The sequence below is a fragment of the Vulpes vulpes genome, chromosome 4, assembly GCF_048418805.1.
Source record: "Vulpes vulpes isolate BD-2025 chromosome 4, VulVul3, whole genome shotgun sequence".
Classification (NCBI taxonomy): Eukaryota; Metazoa; Chordata; class Mammalia; order Carnivora; family Canidae; genus Vulpes; species Vulpes vulpes.
This window is the reverse complement of record NC_132783.1, coordinates 97,362,433-97,383,236: the sequence shown is the minus strand read 5'-3', so window position 1 is coordinate 97,383,236 and position 20,804 is coordinate 97,362,433. Positions and strand designations below refer to the sequence as shown.

The window sequence follows — 20,804 nt, the reverse complement described above, 5'->3', positions numbered from 1 at the left end:
ACAGAATAAATGACCAGTAAATCCTGGCACAATGAATAGAGATGGCTTGGAGGGAAGGGGGGTATTATCCCAATGAGTAGTATATAGTGGGCATGGCTAAATATTTATTGAATGAATGAAAAGTAAGTTTTGGAACAAGTTGTGGAATACCTTGGAGGCAGTCGGTTTATAGTCACTGAAGATTTTTGAATGGTGGGATGAAGGGATCAGAAACTCTAGAAGATAAAATTATAAGTTCTTTATAAGATGTAGTAGAACTTAGAAATCCTGGGGCAGGCAAATTAGGAAACTCTTCTAACATTTAAAGCAAGACTAATAAATCAGTTCTCACAGAATTTAGGAGGTATATTCATAATTGATATATAATGGAGGGTGATGAGTGCAATTGTGGAAGTACAAATAAATGCTTTGGAAGTGGTAATAATTTGGGAATGAGGGAATTAGGAAAGGCTTCACAGTGGTGGAAGCTCCATGAGAGTCACACATGTTGCTGAGCTAGGGAATTACAGGTGGGAAAAATGTGTAAACATAGCCCTGGGTATGGATCCATGATGGAGAGTGATTAGGGAAGAACTAGAAGTATATTTTGAGTGTGTAGAAACAGTGTGTAGAAAGAAGGCTAGAGAAAGATTGAAAACATAAGTTGGGACAAAGTCTTTGGTACACACTGGAGCTTCCCTTAGTGATGTATGCAAAACAAGTAGAAGAAATTATTTTGTGTTTTTTCTTTATCACATCTTCTATACTCCTTGACATATTGTAGATCCCCAGTAAATGCAGGTAGACTTGATGGCTCCTATCCTGACCTCCAGGAATAATGTTTAGATTAGCTAAGACTTGGAAATGGAAAACATTTGCAAATGATGCAAGTATAGTATTCCAAAGGCATAGGCACTTAGAGGGAAGGGTACATATGGGTATATGAAGAACAGAGATTCCCAGACTTATTTTCCTACATCGTATCTGCATATCATCTGTACAATCACTTACTTAATATATTTAAATATGTACTTTTCCCCCCTCTCAACTAAATTTCTCAACTAAATTTCTTTTTAGAACACTTTACATCATTATCTCAGTGGCAAACCTGTACCATTTGCCACAAATAGAAATTAATTAAAAATAATCTAATAAAGGCTAAGCAATATTATTAAATTCTAGCCAAATCGTTTGTCTAATAAAGGTTTTCTGTAGTCATAAATAGAAGCAAATGTCAGAGAAATCTTAGTGACATACTAGTTCCAAACTCAGACTTTCTCTTTGATGTAATCAGATTGAAAATAATGGGAAAGAAAATGAGTTTCTCACTGTGTGAGTTAAGGTTCTTTAGTGTTAGGTCTCTACCCCTCCTAGAATTGGTGATATGCTTTTCACAAATAGGGAAATGCCATTTTAGAACATACTGTAATTCACTAACAAATAGAATGCTTATTGCATACTTAATGTATATGGTATTAGATACTGGATCTCAAATAAAACACACTCCTCAAGTAAACAACATGATAAATCTCATGATAACTGAGCATAGGATGCTTTGAGATATCAGAGAAGGTTCCTGGAAAGCTAAATATTGAATAAGTGGAAGAAAGCCAGGCATAGAGTGGTGGTGATAGGGCAGGAATTAGGTGGGTAAGTTTTCAGATGGGCAGATTACAGGCAAATATAAAAGCTTTCGAGGGACACATACTCAGTGTTTTATGATTTTGTCCTTGGACAGAACAAGCCCTGGGTTTTCTTCTAACAGTTAATATTTGGGAAGGCCGCATGGTTTGGTGAGTAGAGGGAGGAAGCTTATTCACTCTTTAACAAACCCTTGTTAGTTCCTACTGTGTCTCTGGTAGTGTGGGTGGAAAGATGACTAAGGCACACATAGCTGTGGCCCTTGGGGAAGTCACAGCCTAGTGAAGGAAACACATTATAAACATGATATAAAAGTGTGCTAAGTACTGTTACCCAAGTGTTTCTGGAGCTAGTGCTGTGTGGGAGACTATAGAGAGGAGGTGATGGTGTAAGTTGAGTCTTGAAGAGCGGGTAGAAATTTGCCTGCCAAGGATGTGTGTGTGTGTGTGTGCGCGCGCGCGCGTGTTTTATCCATATGGAACAGCATGTGCAAAGGCTGGGAAGAGTGTTTTATCCATATGGAACAGCATGTGCAAAGGCTGGGAAATGTTTTAGCCATATAGAACAGCATGTGCAAAGGCTGGGAAGGATAGGAGCAAGGCATTTGAGAAACCATAGGTATTTGGGAGAGTTGAAAGCATAATGTGTGTCTGGAGTTGAACAGAGAAGAAAGATGTGGCTTCTGTATTTGTTAGATGTTGCTGATTTTTTGGGGACTCATCTTTCAAATCAGTAAAGAAAAGAGACTTCCTAGGCATTTCCAAGGTAGTTTGTCTCTAGTTTTCTTGTTTTGTTTTGTTTTTTCTCCCAGCATAGTATTAGCTAATTGGTAAACTGATAATATATAGTGTTCAGAAATATGCCAACAAGTGCAAAAATCCCCAGACGACTCAAGAGACATTTATAATGGTCTCTATTCTCAGGATGGTGCATCCTTTAAAATATGTGCTAACCTTTTTACCTTTTCACTCTCTCTCTCTTTTTAAAATTAGGTTTAACCCAGAAGAATTTAGCTAAAAAGTTTGATTTCCCCATCCCATTGAATGAAGCTTCCAAAATAATGAAGAAGAAGAAAAAGGTATATTATTATAAAGGAGAATGAAAAATATTTGAATTTTAGATTAACCTCTCTAAATAAAAATGTGTAAAGATACTCAACAGTATAAATAGTTCCATCTTTTGAAAATTTAATTTACTGAAATGAGAAAATAGAATTAATTTAGCAGAAATGGAACTGGGTTTGGAAATATTTATTAACTGTAGAGAACAGCATTTGAAGTGTTTGAAGATATAAACACATTTCAATCAAAATGTAATGGGAGATTTTTCAAAGCATGAAAATATATGTTTCATAGAATATATCTAACTTTGATAGTATAATATAAAGAGAAAATCATGGATTTCACAGAAAAGAATAATGTATCTATACTGGTGCCATATTGCTCTTTTAAAGACAAGGGATGGACATTTAGTTTGTAGAAGGAAGGCTAACAAGGATGAATCTTTACTGCTGGACTGGTTATCCAAGTGTCATGGTAACTTGAGTGTTTTAAATACACAAGATCACTAGCTCTACGCATCTTTGTTTTCCACCATATATTTTACAGTTTGGTTTAAAGAAATTGTTAGTTGATAATGACACATAAAATGGTATTATTTCTGAGCTTTGAGTATTTATGAGGTGTAACCCCTGTGTAGTACAAAATAGCATTCAAAGTAACTCTAAATGTATTTTGAATATGCATCTGATCTTCCCACTATACTAAGAACTATTTCTTCTAAGAATGAAATCCTTTTTTGTGAGGAGAACAGAGTAATAGCCAATGTTTACTTGTAGTTACTGGGGTATGTGCTTAGCATATATTTTTCCTTAATTCTGATAATCCAATATATGAAGTTATTACTAGATGAGATCTAAAACATTTGCCCAATGTCAAGCAACTGTTAAGTGGCAAAGCCAGCATCTGAGCCTACATCTGTTTGTTTCCATAGTTCTAATTCTTTCTGTTCTAGTGTATTCATGCTATCTGGTAATTTTGCTTTGGTATGTCCTAGGAGAAATGTTTAATTCTTAACTAGAATAAAATACATTTAAAAATCTCATAATTTCCCAGTGGAATAGAAATTCACTATTTTTACAACTGTTGAAAACAAAATTGAATGTATTAGAACAATTTAGGTAAGACTTTATAGACCTTGTTTTCATCCAGGACAGTAATCTAAACTACAAAGAGGAAATGCTAGGAAGTTTGCAGAAGAGATCACTGACCATGGGAAAACAGTTACATTTAATTTTTTGGTCTCTAAGTGCTAATATTGCTTTATAGTGATATCAATTGACATGCAACATGGTTGAGTCACTGCCAGTTGCCTGGGTCAAATATACACTGTGCTTATATTTTTAAGGTTTCAGTATGGAATAAAGTGTACAAAGTCATTTCTAGAATGCTTGAAGAAAATGAAAAATATAGACTCAGACTGAAATACCAACAATTATCTTGTGAAAGTAAGTTGACACTATTTTGATTGTATTAAAGAAGCCTGCCTTCCCTGACAATTTAGTCACCCTAGGGTCATATTAGTCTAGTAGTTTTCCTAATTGTCACATTCAGTGTACAGAGCTATAGAATTGCGGCTACCATATTATCACTGTTCATCATAATTAAACATACAAAACATCTTAAACCATTGAGTTATAGACTAGACCACAGGCCTAAGTGTGAGTGGAGGAACACAGAAGGTAAATGTTGACTAGCATTTACTGAGCAAAAGGAACACACTTGTCTGTGAAGCTTGAATTTTAATGCCAGCTTTTAATACAAATTACAAAACTCATACATATTGACAAAGAAAAACATTTTGACTGCAATAAAAATTATACATTCTGTGTCATTTCATATAGTTTCTTCCTTCCATGTATGCTGCAGTCTAATTTAATACATTTAACAAAACTGCCCTTGAATTATGGCCTTGAAGTCATGAATTCATTCCTAGAAAACAACTCATAAATTAAACTATCTTCTAAAGCTGCAACAATATTGAATTGATATTTTGGGCAGAGCAAAATTAGATGTAATCTAGTATACTTATTAAAGTAATTGGAACTTTTGGATTCTCAAACAATGAAGTTGGATAAAATTTATATAACTAATAATGCCACATGAATTGATAAATCATAACAGTTATTTCCTTTCCTTCACATGTTACTATGCTAAACACTTCGATAGGTTCTTAGTAGTATAGTATAGTATAGTAGTATAGTATAGTCACTTGATGACAACTTCTATTTTGACAGTAAATCTACAGAATTTAATTTTGTGAAGACTATTTTCATAAGATAATTAATTGGAACAGAATGCCGTTTTGTAAGCATTGTTACTCTGGAAACTCATCACTGTTCATGTAATATTGCATTAATAATAGCATAAATTGTTTGCAATAATGACGTATAAACCAATGTTCAGATTAGTGATACTCTATTTTATTTATTCAGTTAAGGAGAATGAGGCAGAAGGGATTAGGAGGAAGAAAGTGGTTCGTGGTTTTTTTTAGGTGAAAGGGATGTTTGAGTAGGCAGAGCAATGTGCAAAGACCCTGGACATTGTTCTGAGTGTTAATCCAGATCCAGTTACTTTAATGAACAGATTACATCTAATTTTGCTCTGGCCATGACCTTGAACTTGTCAGTTCTCTTGTGCCCCAGCAAGAGGCCTTCGATTAAATGCCAAGTAAACATATAAGGTTTGTTTGGCAATTTAAAATAATAATCTGTGTTTTCCAGAAACAGCCTGTTAGAAACAAATATCCTTGTAATTCATTATTTTATATTATAGATAGTTTTAAACCAGATTACAAAAACTAATAATGCTTTAGTAATGTATTATAACTCTTATTTTGTAATATGTATTTATTAATGGGAAAACCAGTGCTAGAGGCCATCTTGAATTTCCCATATATTTTATGTTGTTCCTAGACTCAAATTACAAAAGATGAATCTTCTTATCATCTTCTGGTAAGAATCCATTTATATAACAATTATAAAGTATAGGCTTTATTTCCATCCCTTTTACATCTTATTGTCTCCAACCTTTAGAATACCTATTGCTAATTCCAGCCTGTTTCCTTCCTTAAACCCAGTGTTTGGCACATAGTAAGCACTGAATAAATATTTGTTGAAATTTAATAAACTTCATTTGGGCCCCATATTCACAGTGCTATTGAAACTACTCTTTCCATGGTCCATGGTTTTTATTTTTGTGGGAATTTTTGTTTGTTTGTTAATGTCTCTTACTTCCCTTTTCTCTTTGAACTTGTCACATTTAATATTATTTTACTACTACTTTCAATTTTTCTTCTTTCTTAGTGTCCTGGAGGTTATGACACGGTTCTCTTTCTGCCTTTCTGACGGCATTTTCTGTGTATTTTTTATTTGTTCCTTTAGTTACCACTTAATAACAAGTGTTATTGGTGTAATTATTGGTTCTGTTCTCTCTTTACATATTTATTCTGAGGTATACCAACCCACTTCAATTACTCTTTCTTTGTGTAGGACCATTAAATCTCTCTTCTACCTTTGACCTCTGAATTCCTTTAGGCAATTCTATAGTTAATTTATAATATTACATGTTTTAAATCGAGTGTATCATCTTTCTTCCTTTCATTTCAGTTGTGCCTTGGTTTGCTAATCATCTGAGTTCATCAAATTTCTAGGGAGAGATTATATCCAGTTTGGTGGGGTTTGAAAAGTACTAGAAAAGTAAGATGGGTGCTAGGAAAGAGAAATCAGACCTTTGTACATGGGAATGTGGGGGAGGGGAGTATACTTTAGACATGGACATGAGCAAGTTCATGGAGTCCAAGAAGATGTTCAGGAATATGTAGTTTGATCAAACCTTGTTTATGATAGTCATTGTAAAGAAAAGTCTAAAATACTGAGACTCTTTTCCAAAGGGTCTCACGTGAGTAATATTTGTACTCCATTAAGTAGGCAATAAAGAAACATGAAACATCTTATTAACCCTTTATTCTAAATTATCCAAATGTACAGAAAAGTTACAAGGGTAATACAAAGAACTCCAGTATAACCTTTACCTAGTTTCACTGATTTTTAACATCTTGTTACATTTACTTTTTCATTCTTAGATGCCTTCTCTTTTTCTCTATGTGTATATGTGCATGTGTATAAAGTGTTACCCTTTAAGGGGTGCCTGGGTAGCTCAGTTAGTTAAGCATCTGACTTTTAATTTTGGCTCTGGTCATGGTCTCAGGGTCATGAGATCAAGCCCCATGTCTGGCTGCATGCTCAGTGTGGAGTCTGTTTGAGATCCTCTCTCTCCCTCTCCCTCTGCTCCTCCCCTCAAGCACTCTCTCTCTAAATATATACATACATACATATATATATATGTATATATAGGATAGAATTATATATAGCATATAAACATTACCCCTTAATACTTTACTGTGTATGTCCTAAGAACAAAGATATCTCTATATAACCATACAACAATGATCAAATTCAGGAAGCTTATTTTTCCTTTTGTAATTACTAAGTATTTTATGGAAACATAATAAAAGAATATGCAAATACCTTGTACATCATCAGTATAGAATATTTTAAAGCAGTGGATTGATCAGATCTGCATTTTGGAAAGAATCTGATGTTATTTTGTGCAAATATTTGGAATGGAGGGCAAGACAGGAAGTAAAATCTAGAGATTCTAAAAGGATCCAAGTGAAATGGGAGTAAATGGGAGTAGCAGCGTGGGTGCAGCAGAGACAAAAGATTTGCTAGGGGATAAGAAAGATGATCCCAAGTTCTGAGAATGAGTAGATAAGAAAGAAGGAAGTCAAGAGAAGAACTGGTTTTATGAAGCTACTGAGTTTTATTTTGGCATGTTGAATTTTAGCTGTAGTGAGGTATTTGGGGTATTTGGAAGTGTCTTATTTGAGCTAGTGTGCAGTCTATGCTACATGGAAGTCATAAGTAGTTGTAGTAGGTGCGCATGAAAACCTCGATACGAGGATGGAGTGGGAGGACAGGACTGAGAACGCAGTGTTGATGATGTCTAGGATGAAGAGGAATTCTCAGTTCAAAGAGGGATTCTAGGAGCTTAATCAGAAGTAATGAGGGGGCAGAGAGGGGTACAAGTGAAGCAGGAGATTAGAAGCTTGGCAGTTCAAAGGGTTGCAGTGGCCTTGTTCAGTGAGAATATAGAGGTACAAAAAAATAGGAGTATAGAAATATGTTAGCTAGGAACAATTCAAAAGTTTCAACACCTAGGACTAAAGCAGAAATGCCAAGTGATGACATTATCCAAAGCAATAACCCTGCTTATGAGTGGCATGAAGTGGCCTGGAGATAAAGGCCTATGATAGAGTGTTTTTGTGACCAGTTTCTATAGATGGAGCTGTTGAAGTCATCAAGATTATTAGCGGAAGCTGGAATGGAGAAGAAAAATATGACTTACACATTGAATCTGTTAGAAGCTTTTTATGGTGACTAGAGAAAGTAAAAGTTACCAAAAAGTAAATACAGGGAATGGCTAACTGTTACTTTGCAATCCTAGAAACGTTAAGTTATTTCGATGACTATTGACCATGACATTTTATCTTAACAAGATTCAATTTTGTCATCTTTTATTTAGGATTAACCTCTCTTTGGATCTGTTTACCAAAGAAGATTGTGAAGAGTTTAAAGGTGGAACTTTAAATTGAATTATAATTATATGTTAATTTTGGTGTGTTTTGTTGGAATTGGGACTTTCATAGTTGAATAGAAAAACTACCTTTATTATAAATTAATAGTATTTCTTTGCAAGTTAATACAGATTTTTGTTAAATATTGTTATCATGTGCACATGAGTGTTATGCAAGTGTTATTCAAGTGTGAATTAATACCCCATATTCTTTTAAGTTACTCTTATTCATAAAATTTAAATTGAAATAGTAATATAATTGTAGGCATTTACAATTGCCATTTTTCCCTTTTATTAATGCATCTGCAACCATCACTTTATCCTTCTTTTAGATGTAAATGCTTTAAATTAAACTTGGATTCCATTTCAATTATTTTTGATTTCCTTCTTTTTTTCTAAATTTCTCAATTGCTTTATGACAAAAATCTACAATTTACATAGTGATGGCCATTTTGAGTGTTAAAACTAATGGTTAGTTAAGCCATCTTTTCGTCCTAAGGAAAATTAGAAAATTTGTGCAAATTCTAAATTGTAACATGGAATATTTTAGGAAAATTTAGGGGCAAAGATCAGAGGAAACATTCTTCTCCTTTCCAGACCCCTCAATAATATTATATTATTTTTTCATCAAAGAATGAGAGACTTAGAACTCTGAAAAGAATTTATAAATATTTCTCAGTGAAGTCTCATTGTTTTCTACTCAACTATTGCCAAGACCATTTTTTTTCTGCTTCTTGTTGATGCAGTCTCTCTCCCTAAATTGTATCATAAGCCTAGGTAGAACTGAAAACTTAGGAGAAAAAGACAAAAAGAAGTTTGCCCATGATAAAGGCAAGTAAAACAAAATAAAACAGAAAAACCCCACATGCATCCTGAATTCTTTACCATAAAAATCAAAGCACATGTCTGGTAAACCTCTTTGGTTCTAGAGGCAGTACATTCCTCACCTAGAAATATTGGCCAAACCCATGTATTAGGTGACACAGAAAGTTGCCAACTTTGAGTGGGACCCAGTGCAGGAACGGGCTCTGCAGTAGGTCCAGCCCAACATGTAAGCAGGCCTGCTGCTTGTGTCTTCTGACTTAGAAGACCCAGTGGTGTTGGAGATACCATTAGTGGGAAAAGATGTAGTATAAAGCTTATGGAAAGCCAAACATAGACTTCATGATGGATTTATAAATCAAGGCCATGCTGTCCACAGCATAAAATTAAATGCCATGTGAGAGATAGTTTTGACATGTTTGGGGGCTCTGGTGGAGACAAATTGCTTCGCCATGAGGCAAATAAACTTCCTGCAGCAGACTGTCTAAAATGGAAATAGTACATCTAGGAAGGAAGACTTCCCAGTAGAAAGTTCCTAAGTGGGAACCAAACAGCACAAGCAGACTATGTGAACAGGTTGTCCAATCCTCAGGTCACTCACATCAGTTATACTAGCTCCCTTCCTCCTGCTTGCACCTATGGCCATATGAGCAGTCTCCTACAATAAGAAGAAAAAAGAGGAAAAGTCTGAGCTTTGGTTTATGAATGGATTGGTTCAATTGTTGGTTCAATTGGTTCAATTGTGGGTGCTGCAATGGTGGCAGTACTATGACCATGTTCCAGATTGGCCCAGAAAGCACTGGAAAGGGAAAAGGATGGAATTGCAAGCCCCACACGTAGTCATCCACTTTGTGTGATAGGAGGAATGGCTCAGTGAGAATCTATGTGGGTTCCTGGGCCAATGGCTTGGCCATTTAATCTGGGGCCTGTTAGGAAAAACTGGTATAATGGAGACAAAAAGTAAGATATAGAGTAGAGGCACAGATTTTCCCATATGTCCTTTCCCATATGTATGAGCATATGGGAAAGGACACAAAGTGTGAAGATTTTTGTATTACATGCTAACATTCGTAAGAAGAGACACTAAACAACTGAGTAGACAGAATGATGAGCAGTTAGTTGATGTTAGCTACCTGTCATCCTCCAGCTACCAAAGAACTTGAGTGTCTTTCTGTTTTCAATTTCTTTAATTTCAGTTACTATTTTTTTTCTTATGCTTGCATTTTTTGGTTTATTTATTTATAGATTCTTAAACTGGAGGCTTAGATTACTGATTTGAGACTTTTCCTCTCCTAATGTATGCATTTAGTGCCATAATCTTCTCAGCACTGCTTTAATATGTTGCATTTTCATTTTTTAATTTAATTATAAAATTATCTATTCTTTAAGTTCTATCAGTCTTTTCTTTACGTATTTTGTATATTATTTGGTGTACTCATATTTAGTATTGCTGTGTGTTCCTGGTAGATTGACCTTTTATCATTATAATGTTCCTCTCTGTTTCTGGTTATTTTCTTTGCTCTTTAGTCTACTTGATAGGGTCATAATATAATTATTTCTACTTTATTTTAATTAATACATCTTTTCTACCCTTTGACTTTTTTTTTTTTTTAGCCCTTTGACTTTCAATTTGTCTGCATCATTCATTACATTTGAAATGTTGCTTGTATGCAGCATATAATTTGGTCGTATTTTTTAATCCACTTGATCAATCTTTCAATTGATATATTTGTACTATTTACATTTAATGTAGTTCTTGATGTATGAAGACTTGACTTTTCCATTTTATTTTATGTTTTCTGTTCCTTTCTCATTTCTGTTTTCTTTTTCCTACCTTCCTGCTCCTCATGCGATCTCCATTGACACTTGAATCAGTAAAGAGAGGGGTGGTCAGAGGAGTGTGGGAAGAATAGAAGGCTCATTACTTGCTAGTGGGGTTAAAAATTCTACTTGAGGGTAGCCCGGGTGGCTCAGTGGTTTTGCTCTGCCTTCAGCCCAGGGCGTGATACTGGAGTCCTGGGATCGAGTCCCATGTCAGGCTCCCTGCATGGAGCCTGCTTTTCCCTCTGCCTGTGTCTCTACCTCTCGGTCTCTCTGTTTCTCATGAATAAATAAATAAAATCTTTAAAAAAAATAAAAATTCTACTTGACCTTTTCTGACATAATCCCATTGGGGATTGGGTTGAGGGTATGAGGGTGCACTTCAAATCAGGGGAAAAGTGGAAGTCTGGGGTCCCCACTCAGGCTTTGCTGCCATAAGTGTTGTTTGGGATCCATTTTTTTTCTGTGGTGTTTGCCTGGAGAAGAGAAGTTATTACAATTTTCTGTCTTTCTAGGCTATCCTTTTTCAGATGAAGCAGGCTTTTATTGAGACTTTTTTATTTGTGCCCATTGGCATTTCCAGGCTACTGGCTTTCCTACCTGCAAGTCTGGGGTACATATTTGAGACTAAAAACCAAAACAAAACCACAGGAATTTACCACTGTGTTGTTCCTTGGGTTCTGAGGTCCTTAGCTGATTTGTCTTCTTTTTTACACATTTCAGGGTCTTTTTATGTTTGTTTTATATAATATCCAAGGCTTTTAGTTTTTAATACTTAGGGAAAAGTATATCTATTTTATTTTCCTAGAAGCACAAGTTTCAGTTAATATTTTAAAAGGAAATGTACAAAGGCAATTCAGTGAAGAAAAGTAGTCTTTTCAATAAAGTGCTGAAATAACTGAGTATCCATGTGCAAAATTATGAACCTCTACATAAATCTCATATAAAAGAATAACTCAGAATGGATCATACATATAAATGTAAAGTGTGAAATCATAAAATGTTTAGAAGAAAATGTAGGAGAAAGTCTTGATGATATAGGATTAAGCAAAGAGTTCAAAGTGGATAAGTTTGGTTTCATCAAATAAAAAAATACAGAAATATTTATAACATCTTTATTTCTAAGAGCCAAAGTTGAAAACAACTCAGATATCCTTCAGTGGATGAATAATTAAAGTGTTCTCCATATCATGGAATACTACTCAGCAATAAAAAGAAGCACCCTATGGATACACACAAAAACCCGAACGAATCCCCAGAAGATTGTTGAGTGAAAAAAGCCAATCACAAAATACTGTATTGTTCCATTTATGTAGCATTCTTGAAATGGGAAAATTTTAGAAATAAAGAACAGGTTAGTGGTTTCCAGGGTTTTAGGAGGGGGTGGGGCTTGAAAAAAGTGCATGAAGCTATAATAAGGTGAATTATATTGATTTTTTTTTTTTAATTTTTTTTTTAATTTTTTATTTATTTATGATAGTCACAGAGAGAGAGAGAGAGGCAGAGACACAGGCGGAGGGAGAAGCAGGCTCCATGCACCGGGAGCCTGATGTGGGATTCGATCCCGGGTCTCCAGGATCGCGCCCTGGGCCAAAGGCAGGCGCCAAACCGCTGCGCCACCCAGGGATCCCTATATTGATTGATTATAAAATTTTAAGCAAGCCTTGCTTTCCTGAAATAAACCCTGCTTGTCTGTGATGTAATATATTTTTTGTGTATTATTGGGATTGATTTGCTGTATTCTGTAGAAGATTTTTACCCTTATATTTGTGAAGAATATTGATTTATAGTGTTTTTAATTGTAACTTTTGCCTGGTTTTAGTATCAAGGTAATGCTGTTCTCATGCAATGTTATTAGGTGCATACACACTTAGATATAGGTCATTGTTGTGACCTATGATAAAGGTCAAGTTGAAAACTTTATAATTAGGTAATGTCTTTCTGTATTCTTGGTAATATTCCTTGTTCTGAGGTCTACTTTGGTATTAACATAAGTATGTCAGCCTTTTTTGATTAGCACTTGCATGGTATATCCTTTTCCATTCTATTTTAACATGTCTGTGTTTGTATTCGCGGCTTATTTCTTGTAGAAGCCTATATTGTTTTTAAAATCCTATTTGGCAAATTTTGCCTTTTAATTGTTATGTTTAGATTATTTACAGTAAATGCAGTTATTAATATGGTTGGATTAAAGTCTGTCACTTAGATTGCTATTTTCTGTTGATTCTATCTCTTTTGGTTCTTTTTGTTTGATTTTTCTTTTGGATAGGGTTTTTTTTATTACTCCATTTTATCTAAACTATTAGCTTAGGTATTAGTTATCTATTGCTACACAACCAAAACTTAGTTATTTAAAACCACACACCTTTATTGTCTCGTAGTTTCTATGAGTCAAGAATATAGACCCAGCTAAACTGAATCCTCTCCTTCATGGTCTCTGCCAAGGCTTCAAAGTATCAGCTTCGTATCTCTAAGTCTTATATGAAATTGTAACTGGAGAAAGATCTACTTTCAATTTTACTCAGTGGCTATTGGCAACATTTCGTATCTTGCTAGCTATTGGCTCACGGCAACCCTCAGTTTCTTGCCATTTGGGCCTCTCTAAAATAATGGGAGTCTGTAGCAATGTGGAAGTCATAGTCTTTTATAGACAAATCAAGAAAGTAATATTCCATTACTTTTGTCAAATAATATGTTGACAGATTAGTTTGAAGCATGTCACTAGTTTCCTCCTGTATTCAAGGGGAAGCAATTACATGAAAAAGTGATTATAGAAGAGATCAATCGGGGCCATCTTAGAAGTCTGTCTACCACAGCTTATTCTATATTATGTCTTAAAAAAAATTAGTGTTTTGGGACGCCTGGGTGGCTCAGTGGTTGAGCAGCTGCCTTCAGCTTGGGATGTGATCCTGGAGTCCTGGGATCAAGTCCCACATCGGACTACTTGCAGGGAGTCCTCTGCTTATGTCTCTGCCTCTCTCCCTGTGTCTCTCATGAATAAATAAAATCTTAAAAAATATATAAAATAGGGCACCTGGGTGGCTCAGTGGTTGAGTGTCTGCCTTCAGTTTCCTGGGGTCCTGGGATCAAGTCCCACACCAGGCTACCCACAGGGAGCCTGCTTCTCCCTCTGCCTGTGTCTCTGCCTCTCTCTGTGTCTTTTATGAATAAAAGAAAAATCTTTAAATAAAATAAAATTTAAAATATAGTGTTTAAAATGTCTGTACTACCCAAAGCAATCTACACATTGAATCCAATCCCTATCAAAATACTGCCAGATTTTTTTTCACAGAGCTAGAGCAAACAATCCTACATGGAACCACAAAAGACCCCAAATAGTCAAAGCAATTCTGAAAAAGAAAAGCAAAGCTGGAGGCATGACAATTCTGGACTTCAAGCTATATTGCAAAGCTTTAGTCATCAAGACAGTATGGTACTTGCACAAAAACACACATAGATTGATGGAACAGAATAGAGAAACAAGAAATGGGCTCACAACTGTATGGTAACTAATCTTCAACAAAGCAGGAAATAATATCCAATGGAAAAAAGACAGTCTCTTCTACAAATGGTGTTGGGAAAACTGGACAGCAACATACAGAAGAATGAAACTGGACCACTTTATTATATCATACACAAAAAAATTAAAAATGGATGAAAAACCTAAGTGTGAGATGGGAAACCATCAAAATCCTAGAGGAGAGGCAGTGGCGATGGCGGCGGTGAGAGGATGAACAACAAGTTCGACACATTGAAAGATGATGACAGTATGGACCATGAGCAGAATGAAGAAAACAGAAAGATGGTGAGAAGGAAAAAACAGAACGAGACAAAAGTCAGGGCAGCAGTAAGGGGAAGGCTGTTGTCCCTGGGCCAGCAGAGCATCCCCTGCAGTACAACTATACTTTCTGGTACTCAAGAAGAACCCCTGGCTGTCCCACCAGCTCACAGAGCTTTGAACAGATTGGCACCTTTGCCTCTGTGGAGCAGTTCTGGAGGTTTTATAGCCACATGGTACGTCCCGGGGACCTGACAGGCCACAGTGACTTCCATCTCTTCATAGAAGGAATTAAGCCCATGTGGGAGGATGATGCAAATAAAAATGGTGGCAAGTGGATTATTCGACTGCGGAAGGGCTTGGCATCGTGTTGCTGGGAGAATCTCATCCTGGCCATGTTGGGGGAACAGTTCATGGTTGGGGAGGAGATCTGTGGGGCTGTGGTCTCTGTCCGGTTTCAGGAGGACATTATTTAAATATGGAATAAGACTTCCAGTGACCAAGCAACCACAGCCCGTATCTGGGATACCCTTCGGCGAGTGCTTAACCTACCTCCCAACACCATTATGGAGTACAAAACCCACACCAATAGCATCAAAATGCCAGGCAGGCTGGGCCCCCAAAGGCTCCTTTTTCAAAACCTCTGGAAGCCACAGTTGAATGTGCCATGACCCTCTCCCTCTCTGGATGGCACCATCATTGAAGCTGGCATCATCGGAGTCTCTTGTTCTGTTGGCATGCTACCTGGAAGATCCTTCTGTCCTGGACAAGAGGAATTGGAAGAGCATTTTATGTTTTAAGAACAGGCTGATACACAGCAGTTACAACAACAGCTGAGATCACTTAATAAATGGTGCTAAACTAAAAAAAAAAAAATTCCTAGAGGAGAACATAGGTAGCAACCTCTTTGACCTTGCTTGGGTCAGCCGTTAACAACTTCTTACTAGACACATCACTGAAGACAATGGAAACAAAAGCAAAAATGAACTATTGGGACTTCGTTAAGATAAAAGGCTTCTGCACAGCGAAGGAAACAATCAACAAAACTAAAAGTCAACTGAATGGAAGAAAATTTCAAATGATATAACTGATAAAGGGTTAATATCTAAAATCTATAAAGAACTTAACAAACTCAACACACAGAAAACAAGTAATCCAGTTAAAAAATGGGCCAAAGATGTGAATAGACATTTTCCCAAAGAAGACATCCAGATGGCTAATAGACACATGAAAGGATGCTCAATATAATTCATCATCATGGAAATACAAATCAATACCATGGTAAGATACCACTTCACACCTGTCTGAATGGCTAAAATAAGCAACACAAGAAACAACAGGTGTTGGCAAGGGTGTGGAGAAAGGAGAATCCTTATGGTGTTGATGGGAATGAAAACTAGTACAGCCACTCTGGAAAGCAGTATGGAGGTTCCTCAAAAAGCTAAAAATAGTACTCTATGATCCAGCAATTGCGCTACTAGGTATTTACCCAAAGGATTCCAAAACACAGACTCAAAGGGGTACATGCACCCCTAAATTTATAACCATTATCAACAATAGCCAAACTATGGAAAGAGCCCAAATGTCCATCAGCTGATGAATGGATAAAGAAGATACACACACACACACACACACACACACACACACACACACACAATGGAATATTACTTGGCTATCAAAAAGAATGAAATTTTGCCATTTGCAATGACATGGATAGAACTAGAGCATATTATGCTAAGCGAAATAACTTAGAGAAAGACAAATACCAAATTATTTCACTCCTATTTGGAATTTATTAAGAAATAAGACAAGTGAACATATGGGTGGGGAGCAAAGAGAGAGAGAGGGAAACCAAAAGAGACTCAGAGAATAAACAGGGTAGATGGAAGGAGAAGGGTAGGGGATGGGCTAGATGGGTGATGGGTATTAAGGAGGGCCCTGGGTGTTGGATGTAAGTGATGAATCACTTCTACTCCTGAAACCAATATTGTGCTGTATGTTAACTACCTAGAATTTAAATTAAAAACTTGAAAAAAAATTAGAGGTCTCTAGAGTTTTCAGTATATTTCTTAAATTATCTGGTCTACCTTCAAGTAATCTTTTAGAGCAATTAAAAATAATTTTAAAATGAATTATATATTTACCTTAATTTATGCCACTCCTAGTGATCTTCATTTATTTGTGGAGATTCATGTTTCTGTCTGCTATCATCCTAACTGGAGAACTTCCTTTAGCATTTCTTGTAGTGCATGTCTGCTGGTAATTATTATTATTTTTTTTTTAATTTTTATTTATTTATGATAGTCACAGAGAGAGAGAGAGAGAGGCAGAGACATAGGCAGAGGGAGAAGCAGGCTCCATGCACCGGGAGCCTGACGTGGGATTCGATCCCTGGTCTCCAGGATCGCGCCCTGGGCCAAAGGCAAGCGCCAAACCACTGCGCCACCCAGGGATCCCTCTGCTGGTAATTATTACTCTTATTTTAATTTATCTGAAAAAAATTGTTTTTCTTTATTTTTAGAGAGTGTTTTCCCTGTGTAGAACTCTGGGTTAATTTCTTTTTAAGGATGTTAAGACTGACACTCCTTTGTCTTCTAGCTTACATAGTTGCTGATGAGAAGTCTATTGTTTGTTCCTTTGTATGTAAAGTTTCTTTTGTCTTAGGCTGCCTTTAAGAATTTACCTGTTGGGATCCCTGGGTGGCGCAGTGGTTTGGCGCCTGCCTGTGGCCCAGGGCGCGATCCTGGAGACCCGGGATGGAATCCCACGTTAGTCTCCCCGGTGCGGTGCGTGGAGCCTGCTTTTCCCTCTGCCTGTGTCTCTGCCTCTCTCTCTCTCTGTGTGACTATCATAAAAAAAAAAAAAAGAATTTACCTGTTTTTGGTCTTCAGCAGTTTGAATATGATGCATCTAAGTTGTTGCAATTTGTTTGTTTTTGTTTTTATCCTTGGTGTTATTGAACTTTTTGGATATTTGGTTTGGTGTATTTTACTATTTTTGGAAAAATTTGCCATTATGTGTTGAAATATTTCTTCAATTTCATCCATTCTTTCTTCTCCTTTTGGTATTCTAGTTATACATATATTAGACCTTTGATACTGTCCTTCAGCTTGTAAGTGCTCTATTCTGTTTTTTTCCACATTTTTCTGTATCTTTGTCAGTTTGAGCTATTTTTATTGATTTATCTTCAAGTTTATTAATTCTACCACTGTTTGAAGTCTACTGATGAGCCCTCAGAGAATATTCTTCACCTCTGTTTACTAGCATTAAAATTTTTTAATCTAGCATTTTTTCGTTCCTAATATTTTCACTTGATTCTTTCTTATACCTTTAATTTTTCTGATGAAATTTCTCATCTGGTCATGCATGTTGTCAATCTTTTCCACTAGAAATAGGGAAGAAAGATCTGAACAGAACTATGTGCCTTTCCTGTAGTGCTCTTATTTTCATATCCAAGTTTTACACCACGAAGGAGGCTTTCTCTGGCTTTTTGCTCTGCCCACAATTTTTCTTGTGAGCACCTGGTAAAATATATGGAGAATTGTGAGTAAATGCAAATTCTCACATCTGTTGTTTCTGGGCATTCTGTACTCTCACACTGCCTCAAATTCAACTTTTAGCAATCCATTAAATTAAAGCTGAATTATTCTCACCAACTTGTACAGTGTCTGGTATCTGTCCCAGGTAAGCAAGTGCTGACATGCCTGTCTTTCCTTAGCTTTCAAGTAAGTTGATTGTACTGTAACCATAGCACTTTGATGGGTTAAAAAAAATTACAGTTTTTGCAGATATTCAGCTTTTTTTTTTGTTAAGATGGGAGTGATGCTTTTCCCAGCTTGGTACATATTACACTGAATCCAGGAATTTGGGCAATTGACTGTTTCTTGACTGTACTTAATTTCATGTCATCATGAATTTTTTTTAATTTTTATTTATTTATGATAGTCACAGAGAGAGAGAGGCAGAGACAGACAGAGGGAGAAGCAGGCTCCATGCACCGGGAGCCCGATGTGGGACTCGATCCCGGGTCTCCAGGATCGTGCCCTCGGCCAAAGGCAGGTGCCAGACCGCTGCACCACCCAGGGATCCCTCATCATGAAATTTTGATCACTATGTCTCTCCTCTGTCAAATTTATGGATCTCAAGGATAGATATTTCATTGATCATTAGTCTTTGGTTCATGACATTTTCATTGATCAGTGCATGGTCTGCTTTTATTTAGTTATTTTTAATATGCAATAAGCAACTGTGAACTTGCCCCTAAAACACTATCTTGAAAATAAGTTATATGTAAATCACATTGTTCAATACCTTCAAACCATCCTCCTCTCCTTTCCTTTCCTTTCCTTTCCTTTCCTTTCCTTTCCTTTCCTTTCCTTTCCTTTCCTTTCCTTTCCTTTCCTTTCCTTTCCTCTTTTTTTTTTAAGATTTTATTTATTTATTCGAGAGAGAGAGAGAGAAAGAGAGAGAGAGAGAGAGAAAGAGGCAGAGACACAGGCAGAAGCAGGCTCTATGCAGGGAGCCTGACAGGGGACTCAATGCTAGGTCTCCAGGATCAGGCCCCAGGCTGAAGGCGGTGCTAAACCACTAAGCCACCTGAGCTGCCCACCTCCCTGCCTTTCCTATTCAAGAGAACCATCCTACTGATGCTATGCATATGATTTCTTTCCTTTCCTTTTTATGTAGTTTTATTGTTTTCATATGTCCCTTAAAACTTACATTATAAATCTAGGTGTTTAATTTTCTAATAGGGACATGCAGGATGTAATCTTTTTGGACTTTTAATATTACATTAATATTACATATTATATTGCTAACATTCATACATATTATTGACTTTCATTGTGGTTTATTTTATTCTGCACATTTTATTTTTTATTTTTTTTTTAATTTTTATTTATTTATGATAGCCACAGAGAGAGAGAGAGAGAGAGAGAGAGAGGCAGAGACACAGGCAGAGGGAGAAGCAGGCTCCATGCACCGGGAGCCCGATGTGGGATTCGATCCCGAGTCTCCAGGATCGCGCCCTGGGCCAAAGGCAGGCGCCAAACCGCTGCGCCACCCAGGGATCCCTATTCTGCACATTTTAAAGTTAAGTAAAGCATGGGAGAATATCCACATTTCTGGGAATAACACAAATTGAGCATAGATTTTCTGACTTTTTCTTATTATAAACTCACTGACCACTTGCTTAATCTGCTTAATTTTATTGATGATAAATGATAATAAACCTAAATTAGTTCTCTGGTTTCTATACCTTTAGAAATCTGATTGTATATATAGAAATACTTTATATTCCTAGAAAAGCTACAGAATGAAATCAAATTAAACTGTAGACTCCTACTTGAAGGACCTGGCTTGTTGCTTCATGAAATATACACATTTTACTTGTTATATGCTTTCTAAGAATCTGAGAACGAGGAAGATTTTTTATATTTATGGAAGTGCTCCAATAGAATCTAAAATGGCTCCATGTAATTGTCAGTTATTATGTCAGTCTCTCTGTGACCCTAATGTGTCCTCATTGGACCCTATTATTCCAGGAATCTTGTGAAGTTTAGATAAATTTTTCAAACAACTTGAAATAGCTTCACTGACTTTGGGTGACTATTAGTCCCAATATTTTAGTATACAAGTTACATAATTTTTTGTTTTCTTTTTAAACAATCACCATGAAATGGCATCTTCTGGATGTCAAGAGACAGAGACCAGCTGAAAATTGAAATTATCCCAGAAAAGACAGTGCCATATAGTTAGCAAATGTGTACTACCCACTCCTGCCTGAAGGTGGGAGTCTTCAATTATATAGCAGCCCAGGGCAGAGGTTGTGGAGGAGCAGTGACACGCAGTCAAAAGTTTCCTGCCTTTGTGAGTCAGGTTCTGGTAGGGCATTCATTTCACTCATTCAATATTTACTTATGTAATAATTATTGAGTACCTATGTTCCAGATTCTGTTCTAGGCCCTGGGGGACCAGAAGTGAACAAAACAGGCAAAAATCTCTGTCTTCACGGGGAGACAGGTAATAAAATAAATAAATGTTAAAAAAAATAGTACAGAGTAAAATAG

The 20,804-nt window shown here is 36.3% G+C and overlaps 1 protein-coding gene and 1 pseudogene across 3 annotated transcripts in view; both read left to right on the top strand.

Moving 5' to 3' along the window:
• C4H5orf47 (chromosome 4 C5orf47 homolog) overlaps positions 1-20,804 on the top strand; it is a 36,249-nt gene that overhangs the window by 6,411 nt on the left and 9,034 nt on the right. Inside the window, exons 2-5 of one of the 3 annotated variants that reach the window (XM_072756572.1) lie at positions 2,613-2,698; positions 4,027-4,126; positions 5,594-5,632; positions 8,265-10,745. In XM_072756572.1, coding sequence (XP_072612673.1) covers positions 2,613-2,698; positions 4,027-4,126; positions 5,594-5,613 — 206 coding nt within the window. In that variant the 3' untranslated portion in view covers positions 5,614-5,632; positions 8,265-10,745. Of the gene's footprint in view, positions 1-2,612; positions 2,699-4,026; positions 4,127-5,593; positions 5,633-8,264; positions 10,746-20,804 lie in introns of those variants that run through there. The other 2 variants (XM_072756570.1, XM_072756571.1) reach the window with 2 other exon arrangements.
• Positions 14,346-16,653, top strand: LOC112925998 (eukaryotic translation initiation factor 4E type 2 pseudogene; annotated as a pseudogene).